The sequence below is a fragment of the Ambystoma mexicanum genome, chromosome 2q, assembly GCF_040938575.1.
Source record: "Ambystoma mexicanum isolate Mex_15411 chromosome 2q, UKY_AmexF1_1, whole genome shotgun sequence".
NCBI classification, from domain to species: Eukaryota; Metazoa; Chordata; class Amphibia; order Caudata; family Ambystomatidae; genus Ambystoma; species Ambystoma mexicanum.
The window spans coordinates 739,970,148-739,993,649 of record NC_090924.1 but is presented as its reverse complement, the minus strand read 5'-3'; the positions used below and the strand labels follow the sequence as shown (position 1 = coordinate 739,993,649).

The following is a 23,502-nucleotide window of genomic DNA, read 5'->3' as shown; positions in this document are numbered from 1 at the left end:
CCCTGCAGAGGGGTGTTCCTATTCGCAACATCTGTGTTGCAGCCACCTGGGCTTCAGTACATACATTTGCACGTCACTATTCCCTCGATTCCATCCGAGGACAGGATCTGGCCTTTGGCAAGGCTGTCCTTTGCTCTGCTATTTGATTGGCTATTCTAAATTTTGATTCTAAATTCTTTCCCTCCTCCTTGCTCTGGTACTGCTTTGGGAGTCTGTCATAGATATGGAATACGTCGGAGGACCCAATCCCCTCGAACAACATGTTACTTTCTTACCTGGTAACGTTCTTTCGATGGGATGGTCCGACGACGTATTCCATATCGCTCTCGCCCTGCCTTCCCCGCTGCAGAATTTCTTTTGCGATTGCAGCTTACGTTCCGCAAGGCTTTGTGTCTGACTGGCAGTTGACTAATGTCACACGTTCTGGGGGAAAAAACTACAACTGAGGCTACGGGCGTCGTGCGTCCTACTTATCACATCGGATGACGTCGGACGTCATCGACGCAGGACGCAGACGCCGAAAAAAGTTTCCGAAGCAGCACAGCTGTGGTGATTACATGTCATAGATGTGGAATACGTCGTCGGACCATCCCATCGAAAGAACGTTACCAGATAAGAAAGTAACTTGTTCTTCTGTGTGCCTTCACTTTCCTGTTTGTTGCCGTTCATTTGCTTGGTGTGTTTTGAACTGTTCTCTGATTGAAGTGGTGGGAGAAGTAAAAGGAAATTCTTGTCACTGTATATTTTTTAATTATAGAAGTGTGCTGCTTGACCAAAAAGGATATTTTGTCTGTGTTGCCACAACATTGGTGGCTGATATAAGTTGTTTATTCTAATTTGACATAAATAATAAATTAATAAATATCATATTAATACACACCGGCCTGGTTCCTAGTCCATTGGGGCACTGGGTATTTGTTGGGATTGTGTGGGGGACGGGTTGGAAGCCTTCTCAAAAAGGACCAAAATTGTAGAAATAAGTGTTTTTGTTGTGTGCCACATTCATTGTAGGGGAGGGAGATCCCGGACTTGTTTGTGACCATAGAATAGACCGCGACAATACCTCCTTTTCTATTTTATTTTTTATTAATTATAAAAAGGAAAAACAAACGAACAAGTCACAATGTTAAAGTCCAGCAGTAGACCTCAATCGGGAATGGTCACATTACAGGATGTAAAGCATTACGCTATTGAAGCGATAAGGAGCGGCGGAGGGGGGGGGGGCATGTGGGTGTTCCGAGGAGGAGGGAAGGAAAGAGGGGGGGGCCTATGGTTGTGACTTTACGCCACAGGGCTCCATGTTGCCCCAGCATACATGCCCTCTGGGCTATGTGGTCATACCTTCTCGGTCCATCTCCCCCAAACTTTCAAAAGTTTCCCAGGATACAACCCCTGGCATTGTATTTCCGCTTCTCCAGTGATGCGCATCAGTCCATCTCATTGACCCATCGGTTCAGGCACAGTCTGTCCGGGGATCCCCATGTGGCGGCAATAAGTCTTTTCCCCAGTCCAAGTGCCACTGAGAGAAAGGTCTTTTCACATTTAGTGTAATCCACATCCCCCCAGATCCCAAGTATCGCCAACCTGGGGTCATGCAGGACTGGAAAACCGAGGACTGTGTTGATCTTACGAATACATTGGCTCCAGAAGTCTTGAATGACATCACAGTCCCAGAGCATGTGGAAAAAAGTTCCCTATGGCATCTAAACAGTCCCCATCCTCCACCTCATTGAGGCCCTGGAGAAATAGGCTTGATGCAATATTTTGAACTGTATTAAGCGAAGTTTCGAGTCTATGCCATCTGCTGTGGGAACATTAGCACCTCGACCCATTCCTCAGATTCTACTGTACCTACCACCCTCTCCCATTTCTCCCTGAGTCCAGAGAGCTCTTGGGCCTCAAAGGCAGTGATCACCTGGTAGAGTGTAGATGTGACCTTGGCCGGGATCCCAGCTCGGAGCATGTTTGCTTCTAAGGGGGAGCATTTTGGGACATATGCCAGAATTGTGAATTTGGCCCGAATGGCGTGTGTAAATTGCATGTGTCTGTATCGCGCACTAGGGGGTAATGCGAACCTGGCTTGCATATCACTAAATGATGCCATATGCCCATTTTTCACCACATCTACGTAGGTTCGTATTCCCAAACCCTCCCACCTGGTGAGCGACAATACCTCTTAATGATGATGCTGCATGCAGGTAGGTATAAGCATGCAAGGGCGGTTCATTTGACTTGTAGTTATCACACTGCAGCTGAATACAGCTGCAGGCTCAGCAAAATAGAGATGCATTTTAGCTCCCTTAAAAAGATTTCTAAAGAACTTTTTCATCTCCGGAGTTTCACGCACATGAACAGCAACGTTTGTAATGCAGTGATTTTGAGCATTACATGCAATACACTTCCGGTGTTTAATTTTTCGAAAGGTGAGTGATTCTTAAAAAGCAGCAAGCTGCAAGGTTAGCACAGCAGGTTGAGTGACGGTTGCTGAGATGTTACATGTTCAGAGATGCATGTAAATCGTAAGGCTTTTTTCCAATTGGTTCTGAAAAATGTGCTGTAAAGTGCATTGTTTTAACCTTGCATTGCTAGTCGCTTGTTCATATTCAGGGTGGGGTAGAAACCTTTCTGTGCCCATAATGAAAATCAAAAGTTGCCATGTTGTGTCCCCACTGATGTTGTTGGGGAGGGGACATATTCTTCCCACACCACTAAGCGCTTTAGAACAAGGCAAAGGCCATTATCAGTAATGTAAGAGACCAGGGGACGGAGGGTGCACTTATCAGTGTTCACATGATTACATTATTGTGCATTTTCATAGGTGTGGTATACATGCAGGACTAGCAGCCATCTTGGATATTAGCAGCCATGGTGTAGCCCAAGGTTTAAACGTGGCACGGCAGACAGCATCCCAAGCCTAGTCTGTGATGGTGAGCACAGGAATACGTTTTATCCCAAACGTTGATGAGAAAGCCCAGAGCTACAAAGATCCATAAAACCCTTCATTGCCCTAAAATGTTGTCAACCTTCGTGCCCTGAAAAGCCACGGGAGGAGGGATGGGGGCCTGTGAACAGTGCAATCCCATGAGAAGGAGGGCACGGGCCTCCAACCCCCACCAGCCCTAACCCTAAATTATAGCTCCCCAACTGCTTTAGTTTCAGGACCCCTGAATTCCTGTATACTACTTAACCATATATTGATATTTTATTTGTATCACGCACATACACAAGTGTTTCAGAGCGCATAAAACCTGCTGGACCCCTGATCGATCAAGAGATCAGAAAGCAGGACTCTTCTGCCTTAACGCCTAGGTCACGTGATTTGTGCTGCGAGGTGCACAGTGGGATGAAATTTTAGTCTAGAATGATGGTGCGAGACCTTGGAGGCATGCCGGCCTGTCTGGGTAGCGAGTGAAGTGTGTGCGAGTTAGTGTGCCCTTTACTCCCCCCCCCCCCTCCCCCCACTCCCCCAGCCCCTGTCGGCTTTGTGCCAGGTGCCCTGGTACATAGAGTAAGATGTGTTTTCTTAGAATTACAATTGTTACACTATCATCGGCTGACCAGTGACGACTGCAACATCACCCACGTGGACGAAGATGGACGGACGAGGCTGGGACCAATGGCCTGGCATCTCCTATGGAGCAGGTGACCTATGTGTAGGATGTCTCCAACCAGCAGCGCAAATTTCTACTGTATGTAATGACGTCACCAGTGACAAAGCTTACTGTTACGATGCACTGCGCATGTCGATGTTGCCAGAACCGCTTTTTCCTTTTGTATGGGAATACAAAGGTATTATCCTTGCAAGTGGTGTGCTGGGCCTTTTTCCCTAGTTTTTATTTATTTTTATTTTTCTGGTGTGAACGTCTGATGGGCTTTCCTACAATGTACAGTGCTCTGTTGCTTTCCGAAACTGGTTTTGTGCGCAATAAATACCCAAAATAAAATTAAATGTGAATAACTATACACACGCCCATGAGTGCTAATTGTTCTAAAGTCACTTAGCAACATGAACAAATACTAAGCCGGCCACAGGTCTAAGGAGTGCGAAGCGCACCCCTCTCACCAGCACAGGACAATGAAAGGCTGCACTGAGCCCGACTCCGATTACATGCTCGGGCTACTGCCTGTAAACTCCAGATAAAGCATGAAGCGGAGAGTTGAACACTCCCTGTTCTTCAAGTAAACACTGGCGATCTAATTCATTTTTCCAGGCCTGTCACGCTAATCCTGCCCACCAGCCGTCCCTGATGACTAGCAAAGAAAGGTGTGTGTGGAATGAAGAACTTGATTGTGCCATATTGTAAGAGCAGCGAATTCAGTATTTTCTAGGGTGACCAGAAGTCCCGGTTTTGCAGGGACTGTCCCGTAAATTGGAGCTCTGTCCCCCTTTGTCAAGATTGTTTCCATTGGAAACTGCAGTGGTCCCGATTTTTGGTAGTAGGTCTTCATAGCTGGCAGGCACAGCTCGCACAGAAGAAATGCTGCATTGTACAACTTAAGATACTGTTCATTTGTGATAAATTAGTGATTAATTATAGTATGTGTTTATTGGAACAGTAACACTTCAACCCCCTTCTTCTCCAACGCTACTGAAGTGTAATGCCTTGCCAGCCCAGCCACTTTCAAGAGTTAGTCCAACTTTTATGTTAGTTGCCCTGTCCATGTTTCTTACTTTGTAAATCTGGTCACCATAGTATTTGTGTTTTGTCCTTTCTTTGGTGATTGCCCATGTCACTGTAACATGTATCCGGGTATATGCATCTTGAGGGGTGTCGACCTTCCGAGGAAACGCCATAATGGTACCGAGTGCCACGATACTTCGTGTGCTATTACACCGGGATTTGTGGGCGAGACAATCTGCTTTACAAGAACATGCGCTTTATTCATAGATCCAAGCCCATGGTCGAAGCTGATGGCTTGGACCTGGTTCCACGGTGCTCCGTTTTCCAGCCTGACCTTTGGACCAAGCCATGCCTTCCCACTGCTTTCTGCACTATGCAGGCCTCGTCTATAGCGGGCGCGTCCTTGCTGCGGCTTCTGTGTTTCCACAGTTACCTCCGGGGTAGGAAATGTGAGTCTCAAACTGGCCAATGTGGGCCAGTTTGATGAGTAAGTTAACTATGCAGGTAATAGTTTTGATCAGTGTTGCTGAATACACAGTGGTGGAAATGGGAAAAATGTGGTGGGGGATCCCACAACACAAGGGGGAAGGAGTTGGGGGTGAGGGGTCGTGGTCTAGAGGGGCGGGGCTCGTAGTGGAAATCCAGCAATGCTGGAATACAAAAAATAAAAGCACCCGGGACGGCAGCATTGCTTTTTACCACCGGCTTTGGCACGGGTGTGCAATGCACAATGCTCGCTACATGTACAACTGACGGGAATGAGTTTTACATGTAGCGAACATTGTGCATTACAGACCAGTGCCAAAGCCGCGGTAAAAGGCAATGCTGCTGTCGCGGGCGCCATTTTTTAATTTTTGTTCAGCGCGTTTCATGGGCTTTGGGGCTGACTCTGGCCGGATCCCGAGATCCGGCTGTTATATCCGCCCTCCGCCCCACTATGCAGTGACGTAGGGCGTCTTAATAAAAGCCCCACCCCCGCGCGAGGGAGGCAGGTCCGGGCACAGACTCCAGCAGCGTGTGTCGTGTCTTTCTTTCGCTCCAGCTGGAGCTGCGTCAATGAGGCCTACCTCTGAGGCCTACCACGTTCTGCCTCCGTGCGGGGCCGGAACATAATACTGGCGACAAAGGAAACGGGACCCAGCACGAGCGCTCGGCGCCCGACCATCTCATTCCTCCTGCATCGCACGACTGACAACCTTTCCAGCGAGCCGATGGGACCGCTCTTTGACACGTGGGCCTACCGCGCACGCAAAGCGCACGTGCGGTCACGGTTGTGGACAGTGGAGGAGAGGCAGTGGCCCTATCCGCCAACGGATTCATAGGGTGGCTCCAACAGGAACCGTCGGGACGACGTCACACGACATGGCGACCAGCACGTCCACCCCTGGGCCTAGCACGCCACCCAGAATCGCAGCGAATCTGCCGATCTCGCCACCACCAGCTCGCCCACAGAGCAACTCGACCACAATGATTCAACCTTTTGATCCGTTCACGGATCCATCCTCGGTTGGCCCACGCTGGCAGCTATGGCTCCAAATATTTGAGATGGCTATGGATTGCAAGGACGTAACCTCGTCTAGGAAGATGAGTTTGCACCTACTCTTGAACATGGGGGACGAGGTGCTGCGCATTTTCAATGCGCTAACCATCGCGGAGGGCCTGGACATCTACCAGCGATTGAAGAACGCGTTGACGGCTCACTTTCTCCCGCAACTCAATCCTGACTATGAGACATTCATATTCTGCACCACATTTCAGGTGGAAGAGGAGACTTTGGATGCTTTTCACACCCGGCTCAGCAAGCTAGCAATGTCATGTGAGTTCATGGATGTCGAGCAAGAGGTCCGGAGACTCATCAATGGCATCCATTCCGAGAAACTAAGGAGGTTGGTGCTGGGTGAGAGGGGTATCTCTTTGATGCGCATTCTGGAGCTGGATCGTCAGAGGGAGCTAGCGCATGCCAGGGCCGCTAACATGGGTTTGATTCTGCACAAATTACAGCCGGCTCTCGCGTCATTCATGGTGGCCCAGGTCACCAACGGACAATCCACAAGGGATGAATACGGTGGTAACTACACGCTGCCCAGATGGCAGCCACGGACCCCGGGGCCCACAGAGTGTGGATGTTGTGGTGGACCATGTCACGGGCGGCGAAATTGCCCGGCACAAGGCACAACGTGCGGGGCATGTGGCAGGAAGGATCACTATGCAAAGGTGTGCTGTTCCTCAGGCGCTCCTTTACCGCCCCCGCCGAACCCTCAGGAGAGGAGTGGTACAAAGAAGAAGAAACGGGGAGTCACGAGGCGCGTCGAAGCGAGCAACTCGTCGACTGAGGAAGACGGAGATGACGTCACAGGAACTCCACTAGACCCTGGCAGAGAGCAGCGGACCAAAGGAAGAAAAGTCTACCTAGTGTCAGCCCTGGATCGAGGACGCGGCACGCTGAAGAGAGGGCTCCGGAGGCGAAAATGTCAGGTCGCCCTCCAAAACCAGCAGATATGGATGACCATTGACACGGGAGCCTCGGTGAATGTCATGCCCACGTCCACATTTAAGACATTGCAGCCGCAACCATCCCTCAAGAACACTGACACTCTCCTGTTTGCATATGGCTGCAAGAAGCCGCTACCGGTAGTTGACAGATTCCGCACGACCCTCAGCCACGGTGAGCACAAACTACCGTCAAAAGTCTACGTAGTGAACGCCTGGGTCGAATGCCTTCTGAGCGGTGATGCGGCGGAGGATTTCGGGCTCGTACAGTTTGTTAATCAAATCGGGATCTCACAGGATCCAGACTCTTCTCAAAAGTTGATCTGAAAGCGGGGTACCATCAGCTGAAGCTACACAAGGACTCTCGGTACATAACGACTTATTCTACACACTTGGGTCTGTGAAGATACAAGCGGCTAAGCTTCGGCATATCTTCGGCAGCTGAAGTCTTCCAACAGACCATCCAAGAAGTCATCCGGGACATCCCAGGTGTCCTCAATGTCAGTGATGACATACTGATCCACGCCCAGGACAAAGGAGAACACTCGAGAAGGCTAGAGATGCTCTTGGACCGTTTGGAGGCTGCGGGCCTAACCATTCACAAGGAAAAATGCGTATTTTTCAAGATGGAGATATCTTTTTTTGGCTACAAGTTCAGCAGCTCTGGCATCTTGCCAGACCCCCAGAAGGTCGCTGACATACAGGCCGCAAGTCCGCCCAAGACACCCACCGACGTCCGCAGTTTCCTGGGGATGGCCACGTACTGTGGAAGATTCATCCGAAACCTGGCCACATTGTCGGAACCCCTGCGTGAACTCGCAAAGCTCAATGCGAAGTGGGAGTGGGGGAAAGCTTGCCAAGATGCCTTCGAGAGCATCAAAGAGTCGCTGTCCGTAGAGACGAGAATGGCGTACTATGACACTGCTCTTCCGACGGAAATCTACGTGGACGCCAGCCCTGTCGGCCTGGGGGCCATCCTCATGCAGGTTACCAACGAAGGCGAGAAGAGACCCATCGCCTATGCGTCGCGTGCCCTCACAGCGACGGAGCAGAGGTACTCTCACATCAAGAAACAGGCGATCGCCGTACTGTGGGGGTGCCGCCACTTCCACCTGTATCTGTATGGCCGCAAGTTCACGGCGATTACGGACCACAAGCCCCTCCTACCCATCTTCATGGGCACTTCCTCGCACCCACCAGCCAGAATAGCCAAATGGCTGCTACACCTATAGCAGTACAATTTTTGAGCTCCTTTATCAACCGGGATGTGGCAACCCGGCAGACTTCCTCTCCAGGCACCCGAGAGCGGCAACGCCACAGGAAGTCCAGGTCACCGAACAGACCGAAGAACACATCTGCCAGGTGGTGCGGGCAATGAGGCCGAAGGCGGTCAGCGTTGAGGACATCGCGGAGGAAACATGCAGTGACCCCTGCTGCGATTTGGTGAAAGATGCCATCATTTCGGGCGACTAGAGGTCATTTATGAAAAACATGCACAACAGGATGGAAGAGGCAAAGGCGTTCCTCACAGGAACATTCACCGTCCGCCAAGACTTGTCGATAACAGACCAGGGGTTGCTGCTCCACGGAAATCGCATTGTCATTCCGCCAGGCCTGCACGACCGGATAGTGGCACTTGCCCATGAGGGCCACCAAGGGATGGCTCGAACGAAGGCTCGCATTCGACACCGAGTGTGGTTCCCTCGTATTGACGAAAAAGTGGAAAAACCTGTTAACACCTGCCTGCCGTGCCTCATAACCGGAGCTCCATCAGATCCGGAACCCATCCTATCAGCGCAAAGAGGCTCTGGCAGGTGGGACGCTATAAGCATTGACTTCTGCAAACTATGAAAGGGCCTGTACCTCCTGGTGGCAATCGATGACCACTCGCGATATCCCGAAGTCGAGGTGGTCGAGTCCACGGCAGCCGAAGTGGTCATCCCGGCCATTGAGATGTTCGCGACACATGGACTCCCAACCGCGATCAATAGTGACAATGGAGCACCCTTCCAAGGGGTGGAGTTCAAACAGTACTTGCAAGATCTGAACATCCGGTATCACCACATCATGCCCAGGTGGCCCCAGGCTAACGGAGATGTAGAACGATTCATGAGAACAATTAACAAAGTGTTGAGGCTATCTAAGGCAAATGCCAGCCCGTGGAAGGTCGACCTCTATCGTTTCCTGAGGAACTACAGGGTCACCCCGCACAGCACAACAGGTGTTCCCCCAGCGGACCTCATGTTCGGTACCGTCATCAGGTCGTCCATCCCACATCACCCCAGCAGAGAACCGGACCAGCTGGACGAGAGGCGCACTGACAAAAGACGCAGGGACGCCAATGCCAACATGAGAGCCAAGAGGAGGTCGCGACCATCCGACCACCAGGTGGGTGACCAGGTGGTCATGTTACGGAACCCAACGAAGTCCAAAATGGATTCCCGCTACGAGACTCTCCCATGGACTGTCCCTGAGACACGAGGGACCAGGATAACTGCAAAAAGGGGGGCATCGTCAGGTCACGCGCAACGCATCATGGTTCAAGGTGGTGCCGCGCAACCTCTGGAATGATGGGGACTGTCCCCAAGAAGATGAGTCGCCGCGGATCGAGGACGGACCCAAAGATCACCAAGGCAAAGAAAATGCAGGTGACAGAACATGGGAGCAGGGGAGCGAACAGGACCTGGGTGAGCCGGAGGCGGAAGGGGAGAGATCTGATGAGACTGTAGAAACCACCTCACGGGGTGGACGATATGGCCTGAGGGCTGCCACTCAGCCGCCATCTCGGCTCAAGGACTATGTGTGGTAGTGAGGACTTTCGAAGTTGTAAATGGGAGTTTGCGGTTGTATTTTGTTACACTCATGAGTAGAAGCCTACTCGTGTGGGTGTGTTACATTGTTGTGCTTTGATTATAATAAAGGAGGAATGTTATATCCGCACCGCTACGCGGTGACGTAGGGCGTCTTAATAAAAGCCCCGCCCCCGCGCGAGGGAGGCAGTTCCGGGCACAGACTCCAGCAGCGTGTGTCGTCTTTCTTTCGCTCCGGCTGGAGCTGCGTCAATGAGGCCTACCACATTCTGCCTCCGTGCGGGGCCGGAACATAACACCAGCTCCACATCTGGTGCCGGATCTCGGATCCGCCGAGAGCCGGCCCAATGACCAGCACTGTGAATACATATTCTTTAAAATGCACAATTTGCATCACATTTTATCAACAAAAAAAACCCTGGGTACTTTTTAAACAGTGTCACAAAAAGAATGAATAGCCATTTGCATCTTTGGGCCACGTTTTCTTTGTTGCCCGACACAATTTTATGTCCCAGTCCGACCCTGGGAAACGGGAGTTACGTTCGGGGTAGGAAATGGGCCAGAACCATATGGAGCGCTGCTCTGCCCCATGTCCCGTGGACAGGGACTTGTATGACATGTTTTATGTTGGGGTGAGTATTGTCACCAATGAAAAGAGAAGAATCCAACTTGCATTATTAGATCAAAAGGGTTTCTTGCTGAATCACTATCGGACACGTTTCAAATTCAAAGTTTTGGGCATTCCTGTGTTCCCATAGTGCTGTTTGCTGTTTTGCACATCGCCAGGCTTGGGTTCTATTACGAGATGCAGTGTTGCGCCCCTCGGACCGTTCCCCTCCTCTCCACGGCCTCTCCCCTCCAGCGAAGAGAAGGTCCCCAGAGTACTTTTTAAAAAAAATGTCTCTCCATTTTTTCCCATTAACGGCACTGCTTACCTCCCTTTTAGCTCCCCGCTCTCCCCCGTGGCCATTTGCCCCAGCATGCTAATGGCCACAGTGCCTCGTTCTTCGAACCGTACGGGTTGGCGCCACTAATTAACACTGGACACAGGTTTCAGAAAGTGGCATTCTTGCTTAAAAGCAGCACTGTACAACCCCCGCCCCACCTTAACCCCCCCCTCCCCCCCACTCGCTGCATACCCTCGTTCCAGCGCAGTTTCTGGACAGTGTTGCGCCCTAGGGATAACTCCCGAATGCTCCCCAATGCTTCAAACATTACAATGCAACCCTGCCACTAAATTTACATAACATTACAGCAGAATAAACAATTGTTTTAAACTTCTAATTAAGGTACTTCAAAGTTATATGCCGATGCCGCAAAGTAGGCAACATTATTGCAAGAAAATCCCTTTCATTCTCATGTGTACGTTCTTTGTGTAAATTGTACTGTCCTAGATTTTGCAGCTGCAAGTGTTTATTGCTGCTGCAAAATATGTTTGCTATCATTTTGATCTCATTGCAAGTCCAGGTGGAGCTAATAGTATCACTTGAGCCAAAACTACGAGCATGCTTTTACCAACGTTAAATATATAGCACTCCTTGCCTTTTTGTCGCGCTTTCAGCAGCAACTGTAACCAAAACGGACAGATATTTCTTTGTATGCTGAATACTTTCCGAAAAAGAGAACATTACTACCTTCGAGTCTAGTAAGCTAAGAGCGAGTTGTTGTTTTTACTGAATCACTTCCAGGTACTTACAATGTTGCCAGTTGGTGCGCGGTGATATGAACTTAGTTGCCCAGGGTCACAGGGATGTGATCTTGGTCAAAGCTAACCATTTACAATTGACCACATAGGTAACAATTTATAATTGATACTCTTGCGTGTTAATGTTTAGCTTACCAGGGGTAACATATTTTCTTTTTAGATCTGACTAGAAAAGTACACACAAAATATAGTAACGTATAGCAAAAATCTATGTGGTTCTATTTTCACCATCCGTGAATGAAAGGCAGCAGCTGGCCAGGCACGATGCACCCATGTCAGTAGAAGTGTGAACTGGGGGCTGGGGAGGCCGGGGAGGCCGGGTAGGCAGGCGTCAACAGTAACCTCCCCAGCGAGGAGAGCTGGAAGGGAGTTGGCGGGAGGGGGGGGGGGGGCAGACCGGTGGTGTAAGGCGCTGGCCAGGTTGCCAACATGTAGCGCAGGCCACTGTGCACGCTAGCAAACGCGACGCTATGCCACCAGCGTAGAAAGGCATTCACTGAAGTGTGCTTCTGTAGCTTCAGTCCTGTCCCAGGGCATCCATTACTGGGGCTGGAGACCCAGGGGCCCATGCCTAATGAGGCTTTTTAAGAGCATGTTTGTTGCATCGCATGATTAGAAATCCATGTGATTTGTTTAAGGAACATGTTAAAGTATGGACTGTGTAGTGACGATGCCTTGTCTTTTTTCATAGATGACCAAGAGGATGAAGATGCAATAGTTAACCGAATTTCGTACGTATACGAGTCCTTTTGCTAATTTCAGTGTTCAGTTGGTGGTGGTGGTGCTTGTTCAGTGGTTAAAAAACTGTTGCTATGGTTGCCTTGTGTTTTCTGCACACAGATCTCGCTGCGCCACAAAAGGAAATGCCTAACCGCGATAAGCAGTTTGTTGAAAATCGTCTGCATTATTACCATGTGACAACTTCTAAACCCCTAATTTCTTAGGGCTTTTCAAGTCGGGTGCTCGCTAGTGCATGGACATCTGAGCATGTTTCACTACGCGACCCCTCCATTTCTAAACACATTCATGTGCTCATTCCCTTCCATTCTCTATATTATGATAATGGTGCCCTTGAGAAAGTCCGAAATAGCGCTATTAATGCAAGAGATAGGTTTCTAAGCGCGGCATTGGGATTCGAAACAGAGTTGCGCTGCCTTGCTTCAAAGTCAAACGCGTTGCCCCTTAGCTATCCCCCCCAAACTTATAAAGGACGCTTTCTAAACGTAATTAAGAAACTATGTCGTCGGCGTTACCATTAGTATTCTACATATTTTGAGTCATCTTACTTTATTTTCCGATACGTAATATATTGTATATCCAAAGGCTTCTGCTGTGAAACCGAAATGTCCGCAGGCCTGCTAGATTTTGTATCCTCTATCGTCCTCTAGTGGTGCTTTTAGTGAATTGACGGATTGTTTGATGAACTATCCGAATTAGAAAGCTCTATGAAAATAAATACCCATATTCCATCTTCACCGCGTATCAAAATCTGATCTGTCATCATAGCGGGAGTCCTATTACGCCGAGGTATGGACATGCATTTACCCCCCCCCCCCCCCCCACACCCCACGTTTAGAAACGTGCTGTCTATGAGCCAATCTATTTGCATTTCCCAATATACATTTCTCCAGTTGCATAGGGTACTAAATGTTTGCCCACTCTTTAAAACCCTAAAAAATCAAATGTAATGGAAATATTGTTTTGTCCACCAGGGCCAATTTTCCGAGTTTATGCACCAAGTCCTATTTTGTCTTATTGTTCTCGTCTCCCACATGCGCTCATTGTGTTTGTCATGAGCAAATCTTTATGCTCAAGGTCCGTTGGTCATCTTGGGAAACCTAGTAATTCGAAGAAGCTAGATTGTCTCCTCCATTTCACATGCACGAATATCTGCCCTCAACAATACTCGCCAGTCTCCTTCTGCTCGTGAACATTTATTTCTGCTTAGACCCATGTTCTTCACCTACTATAGTGTACACCGTTCCTCCGCCCAATCTGGAGCCCTTAAATTCACAAAACTGTTAAATACGATTAGATGCCACTTGAATGCGAGGATCGCCCCTTTAACCATCCCTTGTTAATCACATCTATATTCGTTCACACATTATAGGGCCAAGTAATTGTTTCTTGACTTCTCAAAGCATATTAATCGACTTGGCAAAAACAGGATCTTGCCAGCTACAATGCGCAGTTGAGAAAATAACATCACTTCTTTATATCGTGACAGTTGGGACTAGGCTGGTGACCTGGCCTTGTCAACGAGGTGGGAGGAATCTATAATCCTGAGGGCCGGTTCAGCTACAAGGGCCCCCACTCCCGACCCTCCACCTTGTGCCAGCATGTGTGTGTGTGTGTGCGCGCAGACCCTGATCGCCAGCCTTAACACTTGGTGCATATAGTCGCCAGGGTTTCTCTTTACAGAAAACCCCAGAGCAATGTCGAAAAAACATCAACAAAGGCCAATCGATGTGAACCAAGTAGAGCGAAGATCAGAGAAGCTGCCACAGACCAGCAGAGACAAGAGTGCCGCGGTGCACCCACCAGAGGAAGGGAGGTTGCAGCTGCACAGCCGAACGGTACGGAAAGATCCGTGGTATACGCACCCTTGGTTAAAGGTCCCCTAGATCACCAGGCACAGAGAAAGTGGGGCTGGAGGGGAGACCACTTGCCGGTCCCTGGAGCAAAGCCCGAACTACGTTCTGGAACATTGAGCTTTCCACGCCTCCATGGTCATTCCGCCATGAGCCTGGGTGGAGAAAGTGGGTGAGGTGTAGCCCCTTTGAAGACTTCCTCATGTGCATACACAGGGCTGGCTGGGGGGAAGCGCTCCAATCAGCACGGAGGGAGGGGGTTTAAGCAGGGGACAGGAAGTGCTTGTTGTTTTTTGGGTGAGGCCAGCAGTGGAGGTGGACGAAGAGACCAGCAGGAGTAAGGGAGGAATGCAGTGTTTGGAGTCGTGCTTTGCAAAATCTGAGGGAGGGGTGTGTGTGTGTGTGTGTGTGTGTGTGTGCGCGTGTGTGCGTGTGCGTGCGTGCGTGTGGGTTCGGAGGGTTTGTGAAGCAAATGATACTGGGTGAAAGGAGGGTGTTCATTTATTTAGACATTTATATAGCGCAACGAACCCGGAGTTATCTGGGCGCTTTAAATGATTACAAGAGTTACAAAGTGCATTAAAGTCCAAGTACACGCTTTAGTGCAGCCTGACCTCATGTTGCAAGGTGGCTACTTCACATCAGGTGGTGATGAATAAGCCAGGTTGAGAAGGTATAAGAGATAGAAAGTACTATGGGTGAGGTAGAATGAGGGGGGAATAGTGGGGCGGATCAAGTTAAAGATAGCGGGGTAGCGTGGCACAGTGCACTGTCTAGGCCAACCATGTTTGTGAAAATAAGCAAGCAGTGTAGCTAAAGGGGAGCAGTATAGGCTCAAATTGCAGACAGCAGTGTACACCAAGCTAAATTCAATTGATAGCAACGACTGTAAGATAGGCTAAATTCGAATTTGCAGCAGCAGTTGAAGCAGGCTAAAATCGAGGTGGCAGTAGTTACTGAAAATGGCTAGCTAAGTAATTGAAAATGCTCTGAGCTCGCACTCACTGCAGAAGGTGTATGGCACTGTACAGTCGCACAATGTGTGGAGGGATGGAGAGAGGAACGGAGCAGAGGGAAAGGAACTAGAAACTTAACCCAGGGATGATGGGGCGAAGTAGACACTAGAGTTCAGGGCCCGCTGTGGAGTAAGGCACCGTTGACTCCAGTGCATTTGTGAGGAGGAACAAGAAGTCCTGGCAGTGAACAGGTAGCAGACAGAGGCCTTCATGCAGGGCTTGATGTTGGGGGCCGGCATTTGCCTGCCGGCTCCCGATTGGCTGAAATGAAAGGTTGGATTAGCCATTCGCAATGCGGGTGGGGCTGTGCATCTCAGCACTCCAGTGCTGCTGTGACCAGGGCTGCCATGTTGGAAGGTGTAGGTCTGCCGGTACCAGGAAAGGACAGAAAGCCGAAATTTGGAAACCATGCCTTCTGCCATTGAATAGTAATTTGGAGTTGTAGCAGCGTGTGGAGGGGGTGACTTAGTGTGGGAGTGGGAGGAGGTGTGTAGTAGTGGGTAGAGGAAAGTAGCAGTGTGGAAAAGGAGCAGTGAAGGACTGTGGGAGGAGAAGTGACCTCAAAGGGTTGAGGTGGTAGGTAGGAGGAGTGAAACATCAGAGGGCGTCCCGTATTGGATTTGGCTCCGCAGAAGTAAAAGGATGAGTGTGGTGGTAAAGGGGCCCACTCATCCCTCACGTTTTACAAGCCAAAACACAACTCTGCCATAAAGATAAAACTGGGACAGTAAAGCAATATACCTCATTTGCCTTTTGTGGTAACGTGGGCAGAGGGAACGCTGTGCTCTTAAGAGGGGTGTGAAGGTTAACCAGTAGTTCCCCAAACACAGTATTACAATCCAAAATAAAGGGAATGTCCAATCAAGGTTCAATACAAATATATATACCTTAATCAAACACACCATCTGCACGGAAAACAAAAAGAGAGCACTGTACAAAAACTCACCCTAAAGGAAGAACAGAGCCGATAAAACAAACTGGAGAAAGTAACACACTGAGCATAGTTTCAGGGGTGGTAATTCACTAGTCACAAAAAGGATATCTTGGATTAAAACAGATTGTGAACTTAATAGTTTCATGGGTCCAAGTGGACCAAGGGGGCAGTTCAGAGTCAACAGTACCTGCATTCCGTTCTTGGTGGGGTGACTCAGTCAAGCCCGGTGTCCAACGTAGATGCGATCGGATCACTCTCAGTTCAGGCACATTGGATCATGTGGGCCCAAACAGCAAGCATGTGCCGAGTAGGGGTGACATTTATTATACAACAAAAAAAAGCCATGGCTTTGCACCCTTGCCAGATGGCAATTCCCCACAGAGGGACAAAGGATTCAAGGGAGGAATAAGTGGAGGAGTAAGTGGAGGAGTAGGTAGAAATGACGTGGTAAGCATGGGCGAGCGTGATCAAGAGGAATCCCACAATGCAGGTGCAAGGCTTTAGCCCAACTCCAATTTAAAACACAAATCTTTGATGAGAGTAGGTCAAGTTGGAAAGCCCCGGAGAGAGTTAGACTGCCTGCATTTAGGAAGCCATTGCTAGTCCAAGGAAGATGGTAAATAGTAGGGTTTTCCGTTCGATAGCACTGACTGGAAGTTTAGGATGCCTGGGTTGGGGAGGAGAATATCAAGGGAGATGAAAGAGAGGGATGGCCCTAGGGCCCACAACATTTGAATAAACACCCTTGAACTGTCTCAAACTTGGTGCATTATTTGAGCCATCTGTGACAGTGTTACTTTTAAAATGTGATGTTGCCTAACTAAATATAAAATATTATACCACCCGTATCTTTCTATTAATAACAGAGTTATTTCAGGATCTCCAGTCTAAGTCATTAACTAATGGTTACTGCCAACTTGAAAGACGGTACATGAAAGCAGTGCCCCCTCAAATGAAGAACACCCCATTATTCCGGGTCCTTAAAGCAGACCTTTGTGGGTTTTAGAACTGCACTTTAGTTCTGTTTCTTTTTGATTCCCAGTACCAGCTTTAATCTCATGCCCCCAATTACTTGCCACAAGTTGCCTTGACCCGCCAGAACACGTATCCCAAATCGACCCATTTAGAGTTCCCTTTTCAATCAAGGCAGCAAAATCCTCCTTTTTTCTTGCTTCCTCCCTCTTTCCCCATCAGTAGTTGCTCATAAACTCGTAGTTACTGTATGTTCTTGGATATACTGTAGGGAAAAAAACATGAAGGGAGACTTTGCAAGCATGCTGTCCTATTTCAATTCCTCCTTGCATTAAAATGGACAAGGACAAAACGATAGTTGATGGCTGCAATGTTTAATTTTAACCTCTCGCATTTGCTGTGGGCAAACCCCTCAGACCATCCGTCTTCAACTTGCCAAGTCATTGCAGTTAGACAGATATGCCCATACATGCATCACAAGACTGCTGCACCTCACGGAGGATGCTCAATGAGGCCTAAACGTGTCAGAGGTTGCTTTTGGTCTTGTGCAGAAGGCATGTGATCAAGCAGTTCAGGTTGGAATGCACTTTTTTGCGGGTGGCACCAAGCCTGGTTACATATGGTCTTCTCTTTCTGTAATGGTTTGGCAGGCTGAAGAATGATGGTCGGGAGGGGTGCCCAGAACAGTGCCAGAGGTCAAGATTCCTTCAAAACCTTCCAGGCATCACTCATTGTGTTTGCGGTAAAAGGGACAGCAGCCAAATCATGTTTCTCCATTTTATTTTTCAAAAACGAATCCAAAATGAAGGCAGGTTTCATTATCAATAACTGTGACTAATATAGAGTATTCGTCCCTTCTTACCAAGGTGGGAACCACCTCGTTTAAGGCTAAGAAAGACTCCCGCTCTCGGGAGCAACTCCCTTTTTTTATATAGAACATTTTCTGCCTACATGGCAATTAGACAAAATGTTACTACTTCTGTTTTGAATAAGTCTGTTGGCATTCCACCAAGTAGTGACATTTCCTCAATCTGTTTGGTTTCAGGTGATGTTGGAACTCATTTAACTTCAGAGTAACGGAGGAGTGACACACCCCTTTTGTTTGAGATAATGCACATAAAACCCAGAGGAGCTTTGAATCGGGGGTAGAGAGAACCGTATGCAGGGGAGAGCCTCTGACGTAGATACGTCCTTGAGCATTGTTGATGCGCGGAGCCAGCCTGAGAGCGAGAGAACCCCTGAGGAGAATGCGGGATGCCCTGTGTAGAAAGCAGTGGAGCAACAACTGCAGGTACAGAGGCGCAGAGACCATCCTGCTTGGTGGCGTGACCATGAGGAAGCCATGGTGGGCCTGGGGCCTGTCAAACCATGCAGAGAACAGAAGAAGCTGGAGGAACGAAACCTTCCATCTGCTGATGTGTGCAGAGCCAACCTGAGCGAGTCAGCGAAAAACTAGAATATGCAGAAAATGAGAGATGGCGAATCCGCCATAGCCCGACAGAAAGCCCTGTGAACCAGCTCAAATCAAGAGAAGGTACCCGGGTGGTTCAGGAAAGGCAACAGGGACTGAACAAACTGGATAAAAGAAGATCTAATATGGATTATGGGAACTTGAGATTTCCAGAACATATGTTTTGGGAGACTCCAAGAGAGTTGTGAATATAATGGTTGACGAGCATTGGCAATGCTCTCAGAGACATTGAGAAATCAATTGAATTAAGTTTGAACGCCGGTTACGGGAGCCTGAGAAACCCGAAGTATAAGCCTTTCGAGAGGTTACCAGAGTTGTTGTATCAATCGATTAACAAGGGTCGAGAACTCCCTATCGGAGACAATGGGAAATATACAGATTCTAAAGGATTTAAGGTCTTGGGTAGAGACCACAAAGTTGCCTGATATAAAGCTTGGAGAGGGCCAACCGCGCCCTATGAGAGATAGTGAGAGACTTATTGATTTACATGGGAAAGCCTCTTCTGAGAGCCTGACAAACCTGCAGTGCAAGCCTTTGGAGAGCTTACAGGAATGTTTGCATCAATCGTATCAAGAATGCCGTATCAGAGACAGAGTGCAACTTTAAGAATCTAAATGACATAAATGTGAGAAAGAGAAGATTAAAATAAAAGTGCCAAAAGGGGTATGAGAATGATACTGGAAGGTTCCAAAACCCAGGCGAGATCAAATGTAATTCAATAGCTACAGAAGCTTATACCAGACAGACCAGGAAACTTGAGGAACTTTCTTTATTGATTTTTCAACAGTTAGCTGAAGTAGCAAGAACTTTCTTTGTGTTAATGGTGTAACCCGGAGAAGAAGCTGCATTGAATCAGGCGAAAAGGGAAGTTACCAGACATTGAATATTCTAGTGTGGTTTAGTTGTTATAGTGGTAGGGGTAGTTAGAAGTAGGTTTTAGGGCAGAGATCATTTTCTTTGGACTTTTTTCCATGGATGAGCACCAATAGTTAGTTTTAGACAGAGAACATCCCCTTAGCAATAGTGATGGGTAAGCCGTTTGTTACATTTATTTAATAAAACCCTTGTGTCAGCAGTGCGTCTGACTCCATCTGGTCCGCCACAATAACTAACTACTCTAATCATCAAATATGTGTCTAGTCTTGGCACTTTCTCAAATTTCGGAGCTATACTTTTGTATGTGCCTTGTAAGGCTTTGTAGATGTTATACAGTCTACACACATCAACATGTGTAATTATTTTTGGTCAATCTTATAAATACACAATGTCATCATTGGGAGCTCAGTTACTTGAGGAAACCAAGGGCAATCTATGAAACTATAATTATCCAATTATTCAGACTTTAAAACGCCGTTATACTCAATGAATTATTTAACAATATTGATGCAATAATTCATTAACTTGAATGGTGACATCTTATGCATTGATAATCATTAGACCTTGGCAATTGGTGCATTTGGCAGTGCAACCGATCCATGCACATGTTTTTTGCTTCAAATTATTTTATTGTAAATTATTAACTAAGGCATGAATGCATACACAGTGAAATTCATGTGCTGGTAAATATAGACCATATTTAGAAGATCCGTGGGCGGGTACATAAAAATGTGAAGGTGGTAACTTAAATGATTTTATGAGCAGTTGTAACCATCTAATTGAAAAATCTAATCTTGCGTTGGAAAGATATTTCTCAGGTACCTCTAGGTTTAATAACGCATTTGAAAATGGCTCATTGTCACAGTTATTGAAAGTGTCTAATCTTCAAAAAAGCCAGGCATCCCTATATGACTCAGAACTACTGTTCAACTCAACCATCTCTTATTGAGAATGCTTCACTAATAAAATCCTTGTGTTTATTGAAAAACTGATGTTATAGTAAATATGAATCCATTATGCATTTTATATTTGTATGCACTTTATATGAAAGCCACAGGACTAACTAAAATAAATATTTAGATAGAGATCTGCTACATATAGCTTTAGTGCTGGATTTTTGCAAAGCAACTGACGATAGATTTGTGGTGCTCATCAGTAGCCACATTTATTCAGAGCTTGACTTTGCAGGAAAATGTATTCAGATCTTTCCAATTCGCCTCTGTTGACATATATTGTTTCATTTTATTTATTTTTTGATGTTTGCTTTGAACTAGGTTGTCGTCAATGGGGTTATGTTCTCTGTTTTATGCTGTATTTTATTATGTATTGATATGCTGCTTTGTTGCTTTGTGTTGTACTCCTTAATGATGTATTATTGAATAAAGCATTAAGAGTGAGTAGCTTAATATCGAAGAAGGGAGAAACTAAACTAAATGAGACAACAATGAGAAGATAATTTTGAAAATCTTATTGGACAAACTCAAAAGATGAGCTGGGACAGGTAATTCATCATAACAGGAGAAATGATGACAAAGAACAAACGCATGTTGAACTATCACTGTAGGTTGCATTATGAAAATACATGAGTATATTGACCTATTCTGGCCTAGTGGCAAAAATGGTGGAGTCCTTTGACCGTCTTTACATTCAGGATTAATACATTGAGGTTAAAAAATGTAAACATGATGAGCTGAGAGACCGGCATTGTTCAGTTTTCAGAAACATTCCTCAACGCCTATCCTGGATCTTGCGTGGACTGAAATAGTTGTTGACCAGCTTGGGGGAAGGCCACCAGCAATGCAAATAAGTCAAGTTGCCATTCTCCCAATTGGTTGTATTGCTGATAACAGTAATTGGCCTAAACATGTTTTACCCATATGACAAAGGAATGTTTGATAGACTGCAGAGTTACAGTATTTTCCCCACTAACCAGACATTTTCCTGTAGAGTAGAGGTTTCCCCAGAACCTTGATCATCAACCTTTCTGTGAATATGTGGAAGGGCGTTTACACTGCAGTATTTTATCCCATGGCCTGTGTGGGGATCCAAGCTCTCATTCGCATATGTCATTGTGGCAGGGTGGGCCAACATAAAACCATATTCCTTATTGACTCCTCCAGGGGCAGGAGCATCTCCTGATCTTTGATCAAGATATGACCACACCTGATTCATGGTTCTAAGGTGCTGTATTTTAATTTGCAGTGATTATTGGACCAATAAAAAAAAATCTGTTATGTAGGTTGGTTATTTGCCTACGTTTATCTTGGATGGACCCATTCTGACTTTTTCCTAACACCCTTCTCACAGTTTCTGTTGAACAGTCCTACAACGAGAACGCCCTTCTTGAAATGGTCGGGGTGGTTTCTCTTTGATACTCCAACAAAATAAGGGTCGCTCTCCCTTTCACATTTTCTCTCCCACTCACATGTTCACTCACGCACTCTCCCACACACTCACATTTTCACTTGCACACTTGAATTTGATTTTCTCACTCGCTCTCTCGCTTTCTTTCCCCCTCCCGTGTTCTACTTCAAAAAGAAAAGGTTCACAATTTTGGTCTTGTACCGTTCCTAAGAGTTTGGGGTACATCCTTGGTACTCAGCCTTTTGGGTTCCCTCACTGAAATTCCCCCGGTCTGTGTCTCGTTGATGGTGGTATACGAGCACCTCCAACCTCCTTGCTGGTCCTGTAGCTATCACTGTGTCTCTGCCACGAGTTCCATATACAAGTGGAGTAACCTTCCACTTTACGACAGAGACAACTCAGTTTTGCCTGCCACTGGTTCCCTAGAGTCACTCTAGAAGGCCTTTTTACATCCCTTTCCTATGTTACTGATTCCTTCCCGCTTCACTCCTCCTGATCCTTCTCAACGCCATGCCATGTTATAGGTGCTCCTACTGTGGTTTTAATCCCTTCTGACTGGGCTTTTCCCAATACTCACTGCTTTGGGCTGGGAATGCCCTCAAGTTCCTTCCTGCTCTTTCTAGCTAATGCCTTGCTGGCCGTTTGTGCTTTCACCTGATTTCCTGTCATGAGTTCGTGCACATTCCAATTGTTGGATTTTTCCTCGACCCAGGCTGCCTCTGCTGAGTTCATGACTTTAGCCTTTAGTCTGTAGAGTATCAGTCATTATTCTGCAAAAAGGTACAAAGTGGCCCTATGGAAAGCAATGGCTGAATTTCAATTATGCCCCTTATTCACGATTCCCTCGTGTCTAGATTTGCTTAGCAATATTTATGTCATAGATGGTATACAAGAATACCTCCTGAGAGTTAAAGGACGTCCTAACGTGCTTTATTTAAATATTGTGGCCCTAGGGCAGTCCCCCCTCTCTTCTGACTCCCATCAGATTCCCACCCTATCCCAAATGTCGGTAACCTCCATTTAATCCTATAGACCAATAATGCCTTCTGTCTGTCTTCCACTAAAGAAGTCTCCCTGAAACTGTTGTAAGGGTCCAGATCCAGCGCTGTCAAAAGGAGGGGCGCACGTACCAGTTATTAAAGTAACGCAGTGACGTAGTAGTGACGTGGTGGTTGATGTCGGAAGGTATGACCTCCTGGTGTGTGGCACAGGCACGATGGATATAGGTTGTAAGACACTGGAGCTGGCCCAGCGCAAGAAATCCCACTGGGGAAAGAACAGGAGTGTGTGTAACCTGCTTCATAATGGGGTGGTAGGTGTAGCATGGGCAAAATGGTGGGGGTGCCTTTTTGTAGACCGCTCATAATAAAGGGCTCTAGCCTTTGGTGACAGCAATGTTTATTTTTGAATGCTCGGCAAAAACGGTGCACAGTAATGTTGCAAGACGGACGTTTTCCAGGTGAACGCAGTCCTATCGTAGTTTCTCCATGAGATACTTTCAAGGCCACCGAGCTAGGCACCTGGGTGTCGGAGAGAATTGGCAGGGGGAAAAAGGAATTCAATACAGTTAATTAAAATATATTCATGATGTTGGATACGTTTTTAGAGGCATGCCTGGCAGGCAGGCGTGAGAAGGTAGGGGAGGGGCTAG

The 23,502-nt window shown here is 47.4% G+C and overlaps 1 protein-coding gene across 4 annotated transcripts in view; it reads left to right on the top strand.

Annotated features, from left to right (window-relative positions):
• The window catches only part of LMBR1 (limb development membrane protein 1), a 1,168,513-nt gene that overhangs the window by 189,401 nt on the left and 955,610 nt on the right, over positions 1 to 23,502 (top strand). For all 4 annotated transcript variants that reach the window (XR_011303315.1, XM_069647966.1, XM_069647967.1 and 1 more), the window contains exon 3: positions 12,319 to 12,358. Coding sequence is in view for 3 of the 4 variants with exons in the window: in XM_069647966.1 (XP_069504067.1) it covers positions 12,319 to 12,358 (40 nt within the window). In the remaining variant the exon portion in view is untranslated. The remainder of the gene's footprint in view (positions 1 to 12,318; positions 12,359 to 23,502) is intronic.